The 16,117-nt window shown below is 48.9% G+C and overlaps 1 protein-coding gene across 2 annotated transcripts; it reads right to left on the bottom strand.

Moving 5' to 3' along the window:
- Nucleotides 1–6,722: 6,722 nt before the first annotated feature.
- Nucleotides 6,723–12,340, bottom strand: COPRS (coordinator of PRMT5 and differentiation stimulator). Of its 2 annotated transcripts, none has more exons than XM_057318161.1 (4): nt 12,190–12,340; nt 9,963–10,033; nt 7,624–7,841; nt 6,723–7,178 (listed from the first exon to the last, which is right to left on the bottom strand). In XM_057318161.1, the coding sequence occupies exons 1-4, from the start codon at nt 12,286–12,288 to the stop codon at nt 7,009–7,011; spliced, it is 558 nt and encodes a 185-aa protein (XP_057174144.1). In that variant the 5' UTR covers nt 12,289–12,340; the 3' UTR covers nt 6,723–7,008. The 2 variants fall into 2 exon arrangements, with proteins under 2 accessions (XP_057174144.1, XP_057174145.1); XM_057318162.1 differs by lacking the exon at nt 12,190–12,340 and adding an exon at nt 11,905–11,986.
- Nucleotides 12,341–16,117: the final 3,777 nt, after the last annotated feature.

Here is a 16,117-nt window from a genome sequence, read left to right as displayed (position 1 = left end):
TCTTGAAATCAAAATTATCTCACCAGAAATTAAAAAAAAAAAAAAAAAAAAAAAAGGAAAGCCAACCGCACCTTGCAATGGTCAGAAATGGGAAGTGTTCCTCCTGGGGAAATTTCTCTGACTCAAAGGGGAGGACCAGAAAATCCTGTAAGGTGGAGAGAAACAGCTTCTTCAGAAACCATGCCTATGTTTGACTTCACAGGCCACTATCAAGTACAAATCCTGGTGGAATTCTGCAAACCCTGGTGCCCTGGAACCCAAGGAACGGTCCTCTTGCCCATAAACACCTGCAAGATCTAGCTCAGGCCTGGAACCAGCTCAGTAGAAACTGCCAGAAGCAGGGAGGCCTTTCTTTCCAAAGACCTTCGCTTTGCAGCCAGACTCACTAAGTCAACAAAGTGGGAGCCAGCCCGGCCGCTCGCCTTCCTGTTACACCCTCCAACTTCTCCCTGGCCTGCCACGCTCACACACACGTGTACGCGCACACAGACACAGTCCTCCAGATCCCGCGTTCTTAGTTATTTGGGAGGGGAGTCTGCATGGGGAGAACTGGGAGGCAGAATCCAGATAGGCTATTGCCAGCGTTTAGGGGTTTTTTCTCTTTCTCCGTATTCCAACCAGCTTATGAAAAGTTGGGTCCAAGAATGCAAACTCTGGAAAACCAAGGGCAGTGCAGCGCCAAGGTATTTACTTAGCTTATGAGAGTGTTTCCGTCTCCCTGGAAGGCAGTCTCAGATTTCCTCAGGGCAGGGGAGCTTTGCTAAGTCCCGCCAGTTACTTTTCTATATAGAGTGGTCGCCGGCAGCTTCTACAGTCAACCTACCCAGCCACTCAGGCATTTAAGAGCAAAGCTTGGGGGCGCCTGGCTGGCTCAGTCGGTGGAGCGTGCAACTCTTGATCTCGGGGTTGTGAGTTCGAGCCCCATGCTGGGTGTAGAGATTACTTAAAGATAAAATCTTTAAAAAAGGGGGAAAAAAAAAAGGCAAAGCTGGGGGAAGCTCCACACACCATCATACCCTCCAGGGGTCTCTGGATGACCAAACTGTCCCCACCTGAAACCAAACTAATTTACGGGTGGAGTGAAAGGGTACATTCCCCCCAGAATTTCCCAAAGGGAAGAAAGTCGTAACAGAAATACACTGGAGTCATCAAAAACACACAAATTTGCTTACACAAATTGTGAACGGCATGGCTCTGTTTGTTCTGCTACAGTACAAAAACTGAAAGGTTTTCATCCAGGTAGAAAAATAAAAACAAAGAGGGGTGCCTGGGTGGCTCAGTCGGTCAAGCATCTGCCTTCGGCTCAGGTCATGATCCCAGCATCCTAGGATTGAGCCCCACGTCCGGCTCCCCCCCTTAGTGGGGAGTCTGCTTCTCCCTGTGCCCTTCCCCCCACTCACGCTCATGCGTGTGCTCTCTAATAAATAAATAAAATCTTTAAAAGAAAAAACAAAGAAAGAATTACCAGCACTCTGGTAATCAACCCATAATGATACTTTAAATACACCATCTCTGCCTAGCTGATGACCTGTCCCCCAGCCCAAGCAGTAACTTTTTCTCATCTGTTACGTTTCTGTTAATTTTGCATCTCTTGCATTTGGGGGTTCAAGAAGCAAAACTGCCATTCTGACCATCTTACTTTCCGACCCTGCGCTTCCTTCCAAGGCCTCTGCGGTCCTCCTTACTTCCTCATGCAGTGCCAAGGCAAATGAGGGCGGTGGGCATCAGGTCATCCCATGTCCATCTTCAACGGTTCTCCCAGTCCCGTGGCTCCTCTGGGGTCCATTGGTTTCTCTGCCTGTTCAAGGCCTGGGCATCCTTTGCAAGATGGTCCTGACTGCCTACAAGCACCAACGTCGGGGCGCCTTGGTGGCTCAGTTGGTTAAGCATCTGCCTTCGGCTCAGGTCATGACCCCAGGCTCCTGGGATTGAGCCCCACATCAGGCTCCCTGCTCAGCGGGGAGTCTTCTCCCTCTCCCTCTGCCCCTCGCCCATTGTGCTCTCACTCTCTGTCAAATAAATAAATAAAATCTTAAAAAATAAAAAAAACTGGGGCACCTGGGTGGCACAGCGGTTAAGCGTCTGCCTTCGGCTCAGGGCATGATCCCGGCATTATGGGATCGAGCCCCACATCAGGCTCCTCCGCTAGGAGCCTGCTTCTTCCTCTCCCACTCCCCCTGCTTGTGTTCCCTCTCTCGCTGGCTGTCTCTATCTCTGTCGAATAAATAAAATCTTTAATAATAATAATAATAATAAATAAATAAATAAATAAACAAACAAACAAACAGAAGCACCAACATCTATCACTGAGGACCTAACTCCCAGGGACACACCAGGAAGCAGGGCTCCTGCTCCATCTGCTCTTAGCATCCCCAGATCTCTGTGTCTTCTCCCATTTTTCTTCCTACAACCCAGGGGATTTGGGGGAGGAAGGCTGAAGTTTATTCTTTCCCTCCAAATTTCTTCGAGACACATAGTCTTTTGGTCCAAAATCCCCTTGCCTCTTTACAAGGAAAAAAAGAAAAAAGGAAAGGAAAGGAAAGAGAAGAAAAGAAAAGAAAAAGAAACATTTAAAAAGAAAATAAGTGCCTTTTTGTAAAAGACAGAAAAATGTCTCGGTTGTCTTCGACCCTGTCACATGCCTCCAGAAAGGCAATGAACAGCAGGCCTGCGTGGAGAGAAGGCGGGAGAGAAACAAAGGCATATCACAAAGGTCATCTGGTCACTTGAAAAACATGTATTTACTCTCCTTTCCCTCACTTAAAACTTTTGCTGCGGTCAGTTGTGATTCTTTCTTGGCAAATGATACTGCTTACAAGAACTGCGGAATAAAAGCTTCTCTTTTGTTCCTCCTAACAGTCCTTTAGCACTTACATTTCTCCAGCGGCCCCTGCGCACTTCTGTGGACCCTTCCCACGCTGGCTCACACATCCTGAGAGAAGCTGACGGAGGGCGCTGCTGCCCAACCCCCAACCCACCCCCCAGTCAAAAAAAACCAAGACTGCCAAAAGCAGAAGCTCAAGCGGCCCCGTGCATCTTCCAAAATGCTTAAGCCTGAAATGCCCAAGCCTCACCCCCCGCACCTGCCCCAAGTCAGTACATTACATGAACACTTTCTAATTCCCACAACCCAAAGTGCCCTTTTGAGCCTTCATCTTCCTTGGTCTCTCTAGATAAAAGATGACCTGCCCCCCTCCTTACAACTCTCTTCTTCTTAAATTTGGCTCATGTGGCGCCTATGCTCCCCTGGTTTCCCTCCTCCTCCTCCCTGGCTATAGCCTGGCTCGTGGATCTGACCCTTCCATCTATCCTTTCCTTGCTAATGTGCCATGAGGTCCTGTCCTCGGTCCTCTCCTTACTACATGACTTCACAGAACGATCTCAACTTCTGTCAGTGCTATACCACCTACCAAAACCTCGAACATCCCCACCACATTCCCTCCCATTCCTCCCTCCCTCTTCCTCTCCCTTTCTGACTCCAGACACGTATATGCAATTGTTGTTGACTATTTAGCTAGAAAACAAAAAGCCAGAGAGAGGGAGGATAAGATTGCTAATTTCCTATATTTGAAAGACAGGACCACAGAGCAGACCAGAACCAAATGGGTAGATTTCAACTCAAAAGCAAAAGAGAATTTTCTAACAGAGCACTAGCCAGCAGTGGACAGGCCCCTTCTGAGGTAGTGAGCTCCCACGACTAGAAGTGGGCAGAGAGGATTCCTTCGCATAGTACAAGGCCAAACTAAGCAACATCCAAGTTCACATCTGCCCGTGAGATTGACACTTCTCTGCTCAGCGTTCAGAGATTTGAAAAGAAGTTTTGTTGGTGTTTTTTGTTTTTCATTCTTCATTATAGGACACTGGCTAGAAATCATTGCAGTATTTCCCTTTATTCAATTATTTTTTAAATAGCCGCAATTTTGTCTATCCAATAACGTATCCTACGAACTTATTTGTCATACACACTGGTTTTGAGAGAACAAAATTTACTTGGTCATTGATTGAAGGCTTCCAGATTAAAGCACAGTTGGAGGGGCGCCTGGGTGGCTCAGTTGTTAAGCGTCTGCCTTCGGCTCAGGGCGTGATCCCGGCGTTATGGGATCGAGCCCCGCATCGGGCTCCTCCGCGATGAGCCTGCTTCTTCCTCTCCCACTCCCCCTGCTTGTGCTCCCTCTCTTGCTGTCTCTCTCTCTGTTAAATAAATAAATAAAATCTTAAAAAAAAAAAAAAAAGTTTCTCTTTTTTAAAAGTTCTCCAAGGGGCGCCTGGGTGGTGCAGTCGGTTACGCATCTGACTCTGGGTTTCGGCTCAGGTGGTGATCTCAGGGTTGTGAGACTGAGCCCCACACAGGGCCCTGCGCTCAGCATGGAGTCTACCTGAGACTCTCCCTTTCCTTCTGCTCCTTCCCGCCACTCTCTCCCCGTCTCTTCCTGAAATAAAATGCTCTAAAAAAAAAAAAAAAAAATTTCGAAAGCAAACTGCCTGTAACTCCGTCACATGATCATTGTTTCCATTGGCTCGTGTTAACCCTTATCACTTGCGTATGCAACTTCATCTTTATAGTATTATCAGAGCAGTTTTTTTTTTTTTAAAGATTTTATTTATTTATTTGACAGAGACAGCCAGCGAGAGAGGGAACACAGCAGGGGGAGTGGGAGAGGAAGAAGCAGGCTCCCAGTGGAGGAGCCCGATGTGGGACTCGATCCCAGAACGCCAGGATCACGCCCTGAGCCAAAGGCAGACGCTTTAACGACTGCGCTACCCAGGCGCCCCTATCAGAGCAGTTTTATAGTATGTATTTTCACGGACTATGTCATTAGTATTTTATCATTTCATCACTTTTTCCTTCCACCTCATCCCCTCAAGATAACCGATGTTCACGGCCTGGAGGGTTACCTTCTACATCCTTCCCAGTCCTTGGATCATTCAACAGGCCGGGGGGGGGGGGGGGGGGGCACCAGAGCCTTATTTAAATCAGAACAATTGACTCAACTCCCTCTTCCTCTTGTTCTCCCGACATACCCAACTTTCTACATCCTTCCTCCAGTAGACCCTATTGCCCTCCTACCCAATTTGCTGGAAACAACCAGAAGGAGGAGCCACAAAGATTAACTCCTAAAACACAAGAGTGTCCTAGATTCTCAGCTGCTCCTCGGATCGCAGCAGCAGCACCTGGTGAATTTCCTTTGCTCCGCCTCTAACGCACATGGGCTTTTCATACGTGTTTTCTTCCCTCCCTCCAACATCCGTACACTCGCCCACCTCACGGCTTGTGCTTTCATTCGCTTTTATTCAGTTTCACTGCTCCAGCTTACACACGGGCCAACACAACCTGTCAACAGGACAGCCTTGCCGTTCTGCCATTCTCCTCAAGCCCCCGACGTTGCCTGGCTCAGTTTCCCAAGTTCACCTTTTCACACCAGAAATGCTCATTTTCACACTGGTCTAATCAGATCCGGCACCGGGAGGAAGAGGAAAGACAGAGCAGTGTGGTGAGATGGTCTACGACTGTCCCTTTAGCAAAGATAGTGGAAGGGACACTTTTTTCTCCCTAGGATAGTTTTGGTCATGAGGCCCCTCATAGCAAAAGCCACCACTTTCCCTCATAAGGTTGTGCCCTGCTCACACACCTTGTGGGGCCTCTGAAAAATCATTTAAATGGTTAAATGTTCACTTGACGGCTATGGAGTTGATTCCGATTTCAGACCTGAAACTTGTTCTTGATTCAGCTTCAAGAGGGAGGCAGGGAGGTAAGAAGACTCCCTGAGCCGGCCAGAGAGGCAAAGGCGACTTAGTCTGGCACCTCACAGACCTGCCAAGGCATGGCCCCCAGAACCCACCTCTAGGCTTGTACCCACAAGGGGGTGGGCAGCCAAGGAAAGCAGACCGCAGAGTCACACGTGGGGTTCGGGCATGGCTCTGCCATTTCCTGGCCCTGGGATCTTACAGAAGTCAAAACATTTTGAGTCTTTTTTCCCTTATCTTGAAAATGACACAACTTAGGGGTGTCTGGCTGGCTCAGTCAGGGGGAGCATGCAACTCTTGATCTCGGGGTTGTGAGTTCAAGCTCCACATTGGGTATAGAGATTACTTACAAATAAAATCTTTTAAAAATAAAATAAGGCAATTAAAAAAATAGTGACTTCATATCATTGTAAAGAGTAAATGATTAAATGGAAAGTAAAGGTTTAAAATCCTTTCATACCAACAGAGGGCTATATAATTGCTGGTTTAACTCATTTGCCATTTCGTGTTCCTTCTTACCAAAAGCCCTTGTTAACCAAGTAAATGGTGACTTGTTCATCAACAGGAATAGAAATCAGCCACACGGGGCCCCTGGGTGGCACAGCGGTTAAGCGTCTGCCTTCGGCTCGGGGCGTGATCCCGGCGTTGTGGGATCGAGCCCCACATCAGGCTCCTCCGCTATGAGCCTGCTTCTTCCTCTCCCACTCCCCCTGCTTGTGTTCCCTCTCTCGCTGGCTGTCTCTATCTCTGTCGAATAAATAAATAAAATCTTTAAAAAAAAAAAAAAAGAAAAGAAATCAGCCACAAAGTCGCCAACATTTCTTGGATTCTAATCTCTGCCCAAAACATTATTTTCTTTCATAGAGTAGTTTTAAGCATCCGAGTACCTCCAATCCTTAAAATGTAAGCCAGGGACTTGCACTGAAGGAGTAAAGCTTTGCTGGTAAGTATCCAATTAAAGGGGGGGGGGGAGTAAACAAAAGCATATCAAATTTTTTCTACCTTTATTTATAAAGAACACAACTCCTCCTGACACAGACACAAACACTCACATGTCCCAAGGAGGAGCTCATTAAAAACAACAACAACGACAACAACAACAACAGAACTGGAGGACATCGGGACCTCTGTTAACACCAGTCTGCGTGCCCAACTCGGGGATCGCTGGGAATGTGTCCTCAAACGTGACCGCTCACCTCAATGAAAGGAAGAGAGACCTCCATCTGGAGGGTACGCCCACCCACCAGGCAAAAAGCTGCAGACTCAATCTTCAGCATCATCAAACTGTCCTGTTTCGAAGACCATCTTGGAATAATGGGGTATCAGCGGAGGTGGATGGTGCCAACTGGGGTCATAGATCATGTCTCCTTGCGGGGCACAGCACACCCAAGGTTTGACCTCTTGAGAAATGCAACCCTGGATGTCATCGGCATCTGCAAGCAGTTTAAAAAACAAACAACAACAAAAAAAAAATTAAAGGGAGGAGGGGAGGAGAGACAGATAGCCAAAAAGTGTCTAGGGGACAGGCACCTGCAGCTCAAAAGCACACACACAGAGCCCTCCTTGGCTTTTGAACGCGTGCGTTCTGAGGCACCCCCCAAGCGGTGCTTCTCGGAGGAGGGCCCTTAGCAGTGCAGAGGCTGCAACAGCACTTTTGCCTGCAGCTGCCAGAGTCACACAGATATTTTAAGAGAGTCAACTACAAAATTTGCATTTTTTCCAATATGAAAGAGAAGCTGTCACAGGCACTTCAGCCCTGTAACAGGTATCAGGCTAAGCTCACGGACTGGGTCCGTCTTCCAAAATGTCTGCCTTCGGGGTAATCCGGGAGGAGGGCCTCCGAACCTTGGTCTAGGACCCTAGAAATGCCACACCTACCATATGGATTCCCTTGATCTGCCTTCAACTCCAAGTCCCAGTCCTCGTTAAAAAGATCAGCAGCCTGTTCCTTGGGTGGACAGTCGGACACCCCTTCTGACAGCTCCCAGGTATTCAGGTCCCCATCAGAATCCTCATCATCCACAACAAAGCCTTCCTCTTCCGAGTGGGTACCCTCGCCATGGGTAGGACTACCATTAGGGACACTCTGTGCTCCACTGGCTGAGAAATCAACAGAAGGAAGAAGGTCTTAAAACCACTAGCAACGACACAGGACCTACTCCTGTGCGTGGAAAATGTCTGGCAACCTTACTGAGAGGGCAAGAGTAAAACAAGGGTACAGAGTTCCTTAGCCACCTGCGCACTTAAAAAAAAAAAAAATGTTGTTCTGTTTACCTTTTTCGAAGAAGGTTGATCATTTTTTTCAATAAAACGTTTGCCTTAAATGAGGCCATTAATTGCGAGGTCTTGTAATTCACACAGGGAATCAAGCAAATCAAGCAGAGTTTATATGTTTAGGTAGTTTACAGGTAACTAAGGCAAAAGGCATCTGGAAAATGACAAGCTTTCACAATACACACTTGAATTGAATTTTTACTCTTCTATTCCTCTCTTCATCCTCAAGGAGCACAGGACAAGGGGTGGCGGGAGGAAAGCAGGCAGAAGAGCAGAACCCATCCAATCACAACAGACAGCCACCACGTCTCCTCCTCCCAATACCGGGGAGGGCTGGAAGGTATATCTTCAAAAGGTCTCAAAATAATGGAGGAAAGTCTGGGGGAGGATAATGGACCTCCCAGCACATCGTGCTATGGTGATGCCAGGTCGGAGCTGGGGAAAGAATCAGCCTCAACACAGCCATGCTACTAACACTGTATAATAAAGGCAGTTATAAGCGAAAAAGCCATAGTTGAGGGCACGGGCTCTGGAGCTGGACAATCCCAGTCCGTATGCCAGTTGTGCCAATTAGTCACTGCGTGACTGAGCGGAAATGGACTCGACCAAGTCCTCAAGAACTTAAACACAGAGCTAGCACGCAGCCCAGCAATTCCCCTCCGAAACAGATAGCCCAAAGAATTGAAAACAGGTATTTAAGCGAGACGTGTACAATAATGTTCGTGACAGCACTGTTCACAATCACCAGAAGGTGGAAACAAACATTCACGGGATGAATAAGCAAGCAAGATGCAGTGTATCCAGATGATGGAAGGGTTCAGCCATAAAAAGGAATGGACTGATTCATGCTACATGAACGAAACTTGGACATACTATGCTGAGTGGAAGAAGCCAGACATAAAAGGCCACATGGGCTATCATTCTACTGACGCGCAACTCACATTTGCCTGTCCAGTACTGGGAAATCCACGGAGACAGAAAGCTGATCAGTGGTCACCAGGGGCTCGAGGAAGGGGGCAGGGGGTGTGGCTACTTATCGGGTACAGGGTGGTGGGGTGCTAAAAATGCTCGGGAACTAAACAGCCACAGTGGTTACACGGCGCTGTGACTCTACTAAATGCCACTGAACTGGATGCTTTGAAACTGGTAAATGGCACACTTTAGGTGCCTGACCATATTTTTAAAAAATTTTTACTCTGTGCCTCAGTTTTCTCATCTGTAAAGAGGAAGATAGGATTGTTGTGAGAGCTGTTTGTTTGTTTGAAGAAGGGGGAATGGGAAAAGAAACACTTGGAACTGTACCTGGCCCTTACTCAGCACGTGTCAGCTGTTATAACTACGTCTACGTGCCGGCACAGTGCTTCCTCCAGACCAGCACTATCCAACACAAGTTTCTGTGATGATGGTAATACTCTCTCATCTGCGCTCCAACAGGCTGGCTGGCAGGAGCCACGTGTGACAGCCGAGCACTTGAAATGCGGCTAATGTGAACAGGGAACTGAGGTTTTCATTGTATTTAACTATAATTCGCTTAGATTTAAAGAGCCCTAGTAGCTGCTGGCTAGTACAGCTGGAGATCCTCCCACCCGAGCCTCAGAACCGCCCTGTGACGTAAGCATCATTATCCCCATTTTAAAGAGGAAGAAAGGGTAAGTGACTTATCTAAGGCCACAAAACCCGAGCCCACGCGAGAGCTGAAGGTGGATGGCTCCAAAGCCCATACTCTTGCCGCTGCCTAAAGCTGTCTTTCTCTGGAGAAGGGTAAGGTTTGAACACAAGGCCAGGAGTACCACACGAGGGCACCGTGGAAACACCGGGAAGAAAACGCAACTCAGCAGCCAAGAGAACTGGCTGGAAAGAGGAGACCAACAAGACGTAGGGACGGTCCCTCTCCTCGCTCCCTTGGTCCCTCCCCACATCCACCCCCCATCTCCACCGTCTACTTGCCTAGCCGATCCATGGCCTTCTCGGTCTCTCTCTCTTGCCCGGAGGGGTCAGTGGGGGCAAAGCTGGCCTGCAGGAAGAAGAGACGGTTACCCAGCACCTGGATGTGTGGGGTATCCCCGGTATTAAGCTACCAGCTCACAGCCCCAAACCCACCCTTCCATCCTCACCTTCGTGAGGGTGGGTCCGGGGCTTTGCAACCCCCATTTCTGTTTTGCCCTATGAGATGCAGCAAGGCCTGAGGGAGAAGGGCCTCGCTCCGTCCTATTCCTGCAGACACCACCCCAGCGACACTTCGCCCCCAGCGGCAGCAGCGCCCCCCTACAGCAGCCTCGCAATCCAGTTTACGGTTTGCCAACACTGGTGGAGCCAACCTCCTCGCTGGGCCCTCTCGTCAGGGGTCTGAGTCCCAGGCCCTCAGGCCCCCCTCCTCCAAGCTCGGAGACCCCAGCAGTAGCTGTGGGCAGCGCCTCCTCCTCAGAAGTTGGAATTTCAGCTCTGCAAAGCCTCTCCTCTGAGCCTGTAAATTTTAATCATTCCAGCCTCATTCCTTCCTCCCCTCAGCCCTAGGGTTGGTAGCTGTTTCCTGCAGTTGCTACCGCCATGTTCATTTTTACCTTTTCAGTGACTTCACTTTCTAGCAAATTCTGTCTCCTGATATTTATGGGGGCAACAAAGCTGTAGTCCCTAAGTGATGATGAAGGGAAGTCTTCTTCCCCTACCGCCAACCATATGCTTCTCTGCTCCCATCACTCAAAAGTTCCTGAAATCCTATCACCTCCAAGACTGCTTTGTAAATGGAACAAGAAATGTCCACAGCCTGCATAAGAAAGACCTGGTTTCAATCTCAGCTCTGCCATTCATTCAGAGTGTGACCTTGGATAGATCACTTCAACCACCATGCCTGGGATTCCTTCTCTGGAAATTGGAGATGACTGCTCTGACCTTACAGGGGGCTTATGATGAGATAACATTATGAAAACACCTGGCACGTAGCAGGTATGTAATATTTGTTGATTTAAATCCGCCTTCTTTTCTCCTACACCTAAAGTGCACTTGGCACCTGCCCCAATCAGCTCATGACCTAGTCCTCCCTAAATTTAATGAATAAACACCACCTCCTGTAGTCAGTGACAACCCTCGGTCACCACTGCAGGTCAGCTAGTGGCATCTCTTAGATGGATCACTGCCATAGTTCCCGCCCCTCCCACTCACCCACCCTGTCCAAACTTAACAGTATCAATCACCACTCTGCTCAAAAATCTTCAACAGCCCTCCATACGGGAGCATAAAATTGGCCATGGCATTCACACCACCCATCACGGCCCCTCAACCTGTTGAGCAGAGCTCTCTCCCTTGGCCCTGAGGCTCTGCCACCCAAGCTCCCAGCCATGTGCCCTGTCCTTCCTCACCTCCACACCTCTGCAGGCACCACCACCCTGTCACCTTGGAGAGGAAGCGCACATCCCTTCCTGCTACGTCCTGACACAATTAGTCTCATCCCATCTGCATTCCAAGGCAATTCTATCACTTCATTTTTCCTGTCTTACTCGGGTTTAGTACCATCTTTGATGCCTAAACAAGCTTTCCATTCCTCCCTTCCGTTAAGAGCCGTGCCTACAGCGGCAGGCACGAGGCCAGGCGCCGGGTTAACAGCTCTCAACAGAGGTTCCTACCCTCTCCGAGCTCACCATCCAGAACTTACTAACTGTAAACAAGGGCAGGTGATGACTGTAATAACGGTCTTTGAAAAACCAGGAGCTGTCTGGCGCGCAAATGAAAACAAGTTTCTGGAAACCCTGCGTCAAGCCGGGCCTTTGGTTTCAGTAAACAGAAAGGGAGAGAGCGCATCAGACATCATGTGGTGCTCAGGGTGAGCCGTGCATCCCCCACCCGTGGTCACAGGTCCCTCGGGGACAGCGCGCTCCTCGCCGCCCTCACCTGGCCCCGGCCCAGGCCCCCGGCAGTGGCCCCCAACTCTCGGTCGTCAGCATCGCCTCCCATTCGGCAAGTACGCAGAGGCGCCCCCGACGAGGCCAGCCCGCCCTCCCGCCCCGCTCGCACCCCCACGCCCTCGGCCGCCGCGGCCCGGCGGTTTCCAGCGCGAGCGCGCGCCCAACCGGCGCTCCCCCGGCCCCGCGGCCCCCGCCCCGCCCCGCCTCGCCCCGCCCGGCCCGCGAGCCCCGCAACTTCCCGCCCCGGGCCGCTGCGGGCGGCCGCGCTCACCTCCGGGCTGAGGGGCGCCTCCCGCGCGCTCGGCAGCAGCGGCCCCCGAGGCGGCTCGGCGGCCCCCAGCGCCCGGGCTCCGGCGGCCTGACGGTCCATGCCTGGTGGCCCGCGGCTCGGCGCCCTGGACGCTGCTCGGCCACGTGACGCACCCGCCTGGCGGCCAGCCGGAGGATACGCCGCGGAGGGGCCAATCAGCCGGGGGTGCTCCCGGCCGAGGGGGGCGGGACACGGGTCACGAGGAAGCCAGGGGCGGGGCGGCGCGGCGCGAGAGGGGCGGGGCGCGCGCGGTTGCCCAAGCCCCCTACCTACGGGTCCCTGGATCGGATTTTTGTCGCTCCTGCCCGTGCCCATCCCAGCGCGACGACTAGCTCAGTCTGCAGTGCCAACCGTTATCCCTGCCCCACCACGCTGGTTGTGCTTCGGCCCCCAAGCCTCGAATTCCTGCTAGAATATTCAATTACCCGACTCTACCTGACAAAGCTCAGCTCTCAAAAGTTTGAATGCAATGGAGCTCCAACCACATTTCACGCTCTCCTCACGGGTGTTCGTAGAACGCAGGCTGGAATGGGACTATAACCCACCCACAAATGGACATAGCCAGTGATTCTCCACCCTAAGTTAATGATGGTTCTTAAAGTTAATGGGTTAGAAACCAGGACAGATGATGATAACAATGTGCAGACACCATGACACAGTAACCCTAAACATTCTGTGCTGTCGCAGTAGTCTGGCCTGGGCTATTTTTTTAATGCTCAGAGTCTGGCCCTCTACAGCCTGAGGGCAGCAGCAGGCAGGGCCTGAGTTGGGGATAAACCCAACTCTAAAGTCACCCTTCCCTGCCTTTCCCCACGCTGCCCAAACTCTTCCTAACAGACCTGCTCGGGGCGTGATAATCATTTTAACAATGAAGTAGCAGAAAAGCTAGAAACTGGGATTCCTGCTCACGAGGCCACCTTATGACAGTCTTTGGGACACTGGAGAGCTTATTCCTTCATCTCCCTCAAAAATGCAAACCAAAAGACATTTGAAAAAAATTAGTGTAAGGGGGGATGGACAAAACAGGTGAAGGGGAGTGGGAGACACAGGCTTCCAGTCATAGAATGAGTAAGTCACGGGGATAAAAGGTACAGTATAGGAAATACAGTCAATGATATTGTAGTGGACTTGTTCAGTGACAGATGGGAGCTACACTTGTGGGGAGCACAGCATAACATATGGAGTTGTTGAATCGGCTATGTTGTACACCTGAAACTGATGTTTATATTGTGTCAACTACACTCAAATTTAAAATTTCACATAAAAGGGGCGCCTGGGTGGCACAGTCGTTGAGCGTCTGCCTTCGGCTCAGGGTGTGATCCCGGGTTTCTGGAATCGAGCCCCACATCAGGCTCCTCCGCTGGGAGCCTGCTTCTTCCTCTCCCACTCCCCCTTGCGTTCCCTCTCTCGCTGGCTGTCTCTCTCTGTCAAAAATAAATAAATAAAAATAAAAAATAAAATTTCACATAAAAACTTTTCCTACTATTAAAAAATTTGAGCCTAACCGTTGATACACAGTACCTTTTCTTTCCTCTATGTAGACTTTCCTGCAGAGAAAAGAATGTGACCAATTAATGCCTGCTCTGTTCTGACCCATGAGTCGTTTCCCAAATCTGGACCGAGGTCAACACTCCACTAGAACTTTTAACGGTGGAAATAAAAGCTCTATTAACTGTAATGTCCAGTATGATAGACTTGTGGCTGTTGAGAACTTGAAATGTGGTCGTTTAAATGAGAAAATATTTAATTTCAAAAGATTTAAATTGACACACATGGCCAGAAGCTACCACATCTAACAGCGAAGCTGTAGGTGCACCAGCTATAAATGTATCTTCACAGCCTGCAATGGTGAGCCCAGATACAGGGTTGTGACGACGCCAGGGTGAGCCACCTTCACAGCCTTGCTTTAAGGAGCCAACCACCAGGGGGCGCCCGGGTGGCTCACTCAGTTAAGCGCCAGACTGATTTCGGCTCAGATCTCAGGGTGAGGACTTGGGAGCCCCCACAATGGGCTCTCCGCTCAGCGGGTAATCTACTTGAAATCCGCCTCCCTCTGCCCCCCCCCCACTTTTCTCTCTCTCTTTCTCTCTAATAAATAAATCTTAAAAAAAAAGAGAGAGCACCAACCATGACCCTCTTTGCTCTCATCTCTTATAATCATGTATCTATCTCCTTCCTAAAACAAAAATGCCATATTCAGGATTTAGTATGTTAAACTTCCTTCATGGAAACGAGAAAGAGGAAATTTTTCTTATTTTAAAACAAGTGACAAGCAAACAACATTTGGAGTACAAAAGCTCAAAGTAAAAATGTCCTAAAAACAGATTCTAATATCATAGGAACTTAGTATGTAATAAAAGTAGTACCACAGGGGCACCAGGGGTGGCACAGTCAGTAAGCATCTGACTCAACTTCAGCTTGACTTCCGCTCAGGTCATGATCTCGGGTTGTGAGACTGAGCCCCGAGTCGGGCTCCCCACTCAGCAGGGAGTCTGCTTGAGATTCTCTCTCCTCTCCCTCTGCCCCTCCCACTCATGCTCTCCCTAAAAATAAATCAATCTTTTTTTAAGAAGAGGGGGAGCCTTGGGGTGCCTGGGTGGCGCAGTCGTTGGGCGTCTGCCTTTGGCTCAGGGCGTGATCCCGGCGTTATGGGATCAAGCCCCACATCAGGCTCCTCCGCTATGAGCCTGCTTCTTCCTCTCCCACTCCCCCTGCTTGTGTTCCCTCTCTCGCTGTCTATCTCTGTCAAATAAATAAATAAAATCTTAAAAAAAAAAAAAAAAAGAAGAGGAGGGGAGCCTTGGTGGCTCAGTCAGTTGGGCATCTGCCTTCGGCTCAGGTCATGATCCCACGGTCCAGGGATGGAGCCCCCCAACAGTCTCCCCACTTGGTAGGCAGTCTGTTTCTCTCTCTCCCTCTGCCGCTCTCCTTGCTCATGTGCACTCGCTCTCTCTCTCAAATAAATAAAATCTTTAAAAAAAAAAAAAAAAAGTACCACAAATCAATAGAGAGAAAAATGACTTGGCACAGTGTTATAGAAAATTTAGTTAACTGCTTGGGGGGGGGAAATGAGTTGTCTTCAGCCACAGGAAGAGTTTTCAACAACAAAAATCATACACATACCAAAATATCCTCTAGGAATCAAAACACACACACACACACACACACACACACACACACACACACACACAAAAGCTACAGGCAAATTATTTGCAATAAAGGGGAGAGAAACTAAAAATTACTATTTAAAAATTCTTTCAAATTAGTAAGAAAAAAGTTTAAAAAACAGTCAACATGAAAAAACAAGAGAACCAGGAAAAGCACATTACCTTCATTAATAAAAAAATGCACATTAAAACAATGACATACCACTTCTCACCTATTCAAATGGCAAAAAATTTTAAATATAATACCCACTGCAGGTAAAGGTGTTGACTTTCCTACACCGCTTCAAAATATTCTCATACATTGCAAACTGGCAATTCTTTAAAATAGTTATATCCTTTAATTCAGTAATTCTACCATCAAATGTCAATCTCCTAAAGAAATAACCAGGAATGTTAAAAAGATTTATAAGAATCTTCATCAACAGCATTTATAAGAAAAAAATTAGAAATGACAAGGTCCAACCACAAGAGATTAGTAAAATAAGTCATGGCTCATCTGTACAATGGAATGTTAAAAATTCATTAAATGTTTTTTAAGGCTTTTTAATGACATGGAAAAATAACAGAAGTGAAACAATATTAAGTAAAACTACACTGAATGCTTCTTCCAGTGACATCAATGTTAAAGGATGTAAAATTCGAACAGTTCCCTCCCCTGCTCCCCGAATGCCCTCTCTGCTCCCAGCCATCCTCCACCCTTGCCTCTGAAGGCCTTCTCTGCA

This window comes from Ursus arctos, unplaced genomic scaffold (assembly GCF_023065955.2).
Source record: "Ursus arctos isolate Adak ecotype North America unplaced genomic scaffold, UrsArc2.0 scaffold_24, whole genome shotgun sequence".
NCBI classification, from domain to species: Eukaryota; Metazoa; Chordata; class Mammalia; order Carnivora; family Ursidae; genus Ursus; species Ursus arctos.
The sequence above is the reverse complement of the archived record's forward strand: the minus strand, read 5'-3'. Positions and strand labels throughout refer to the sequence as shown.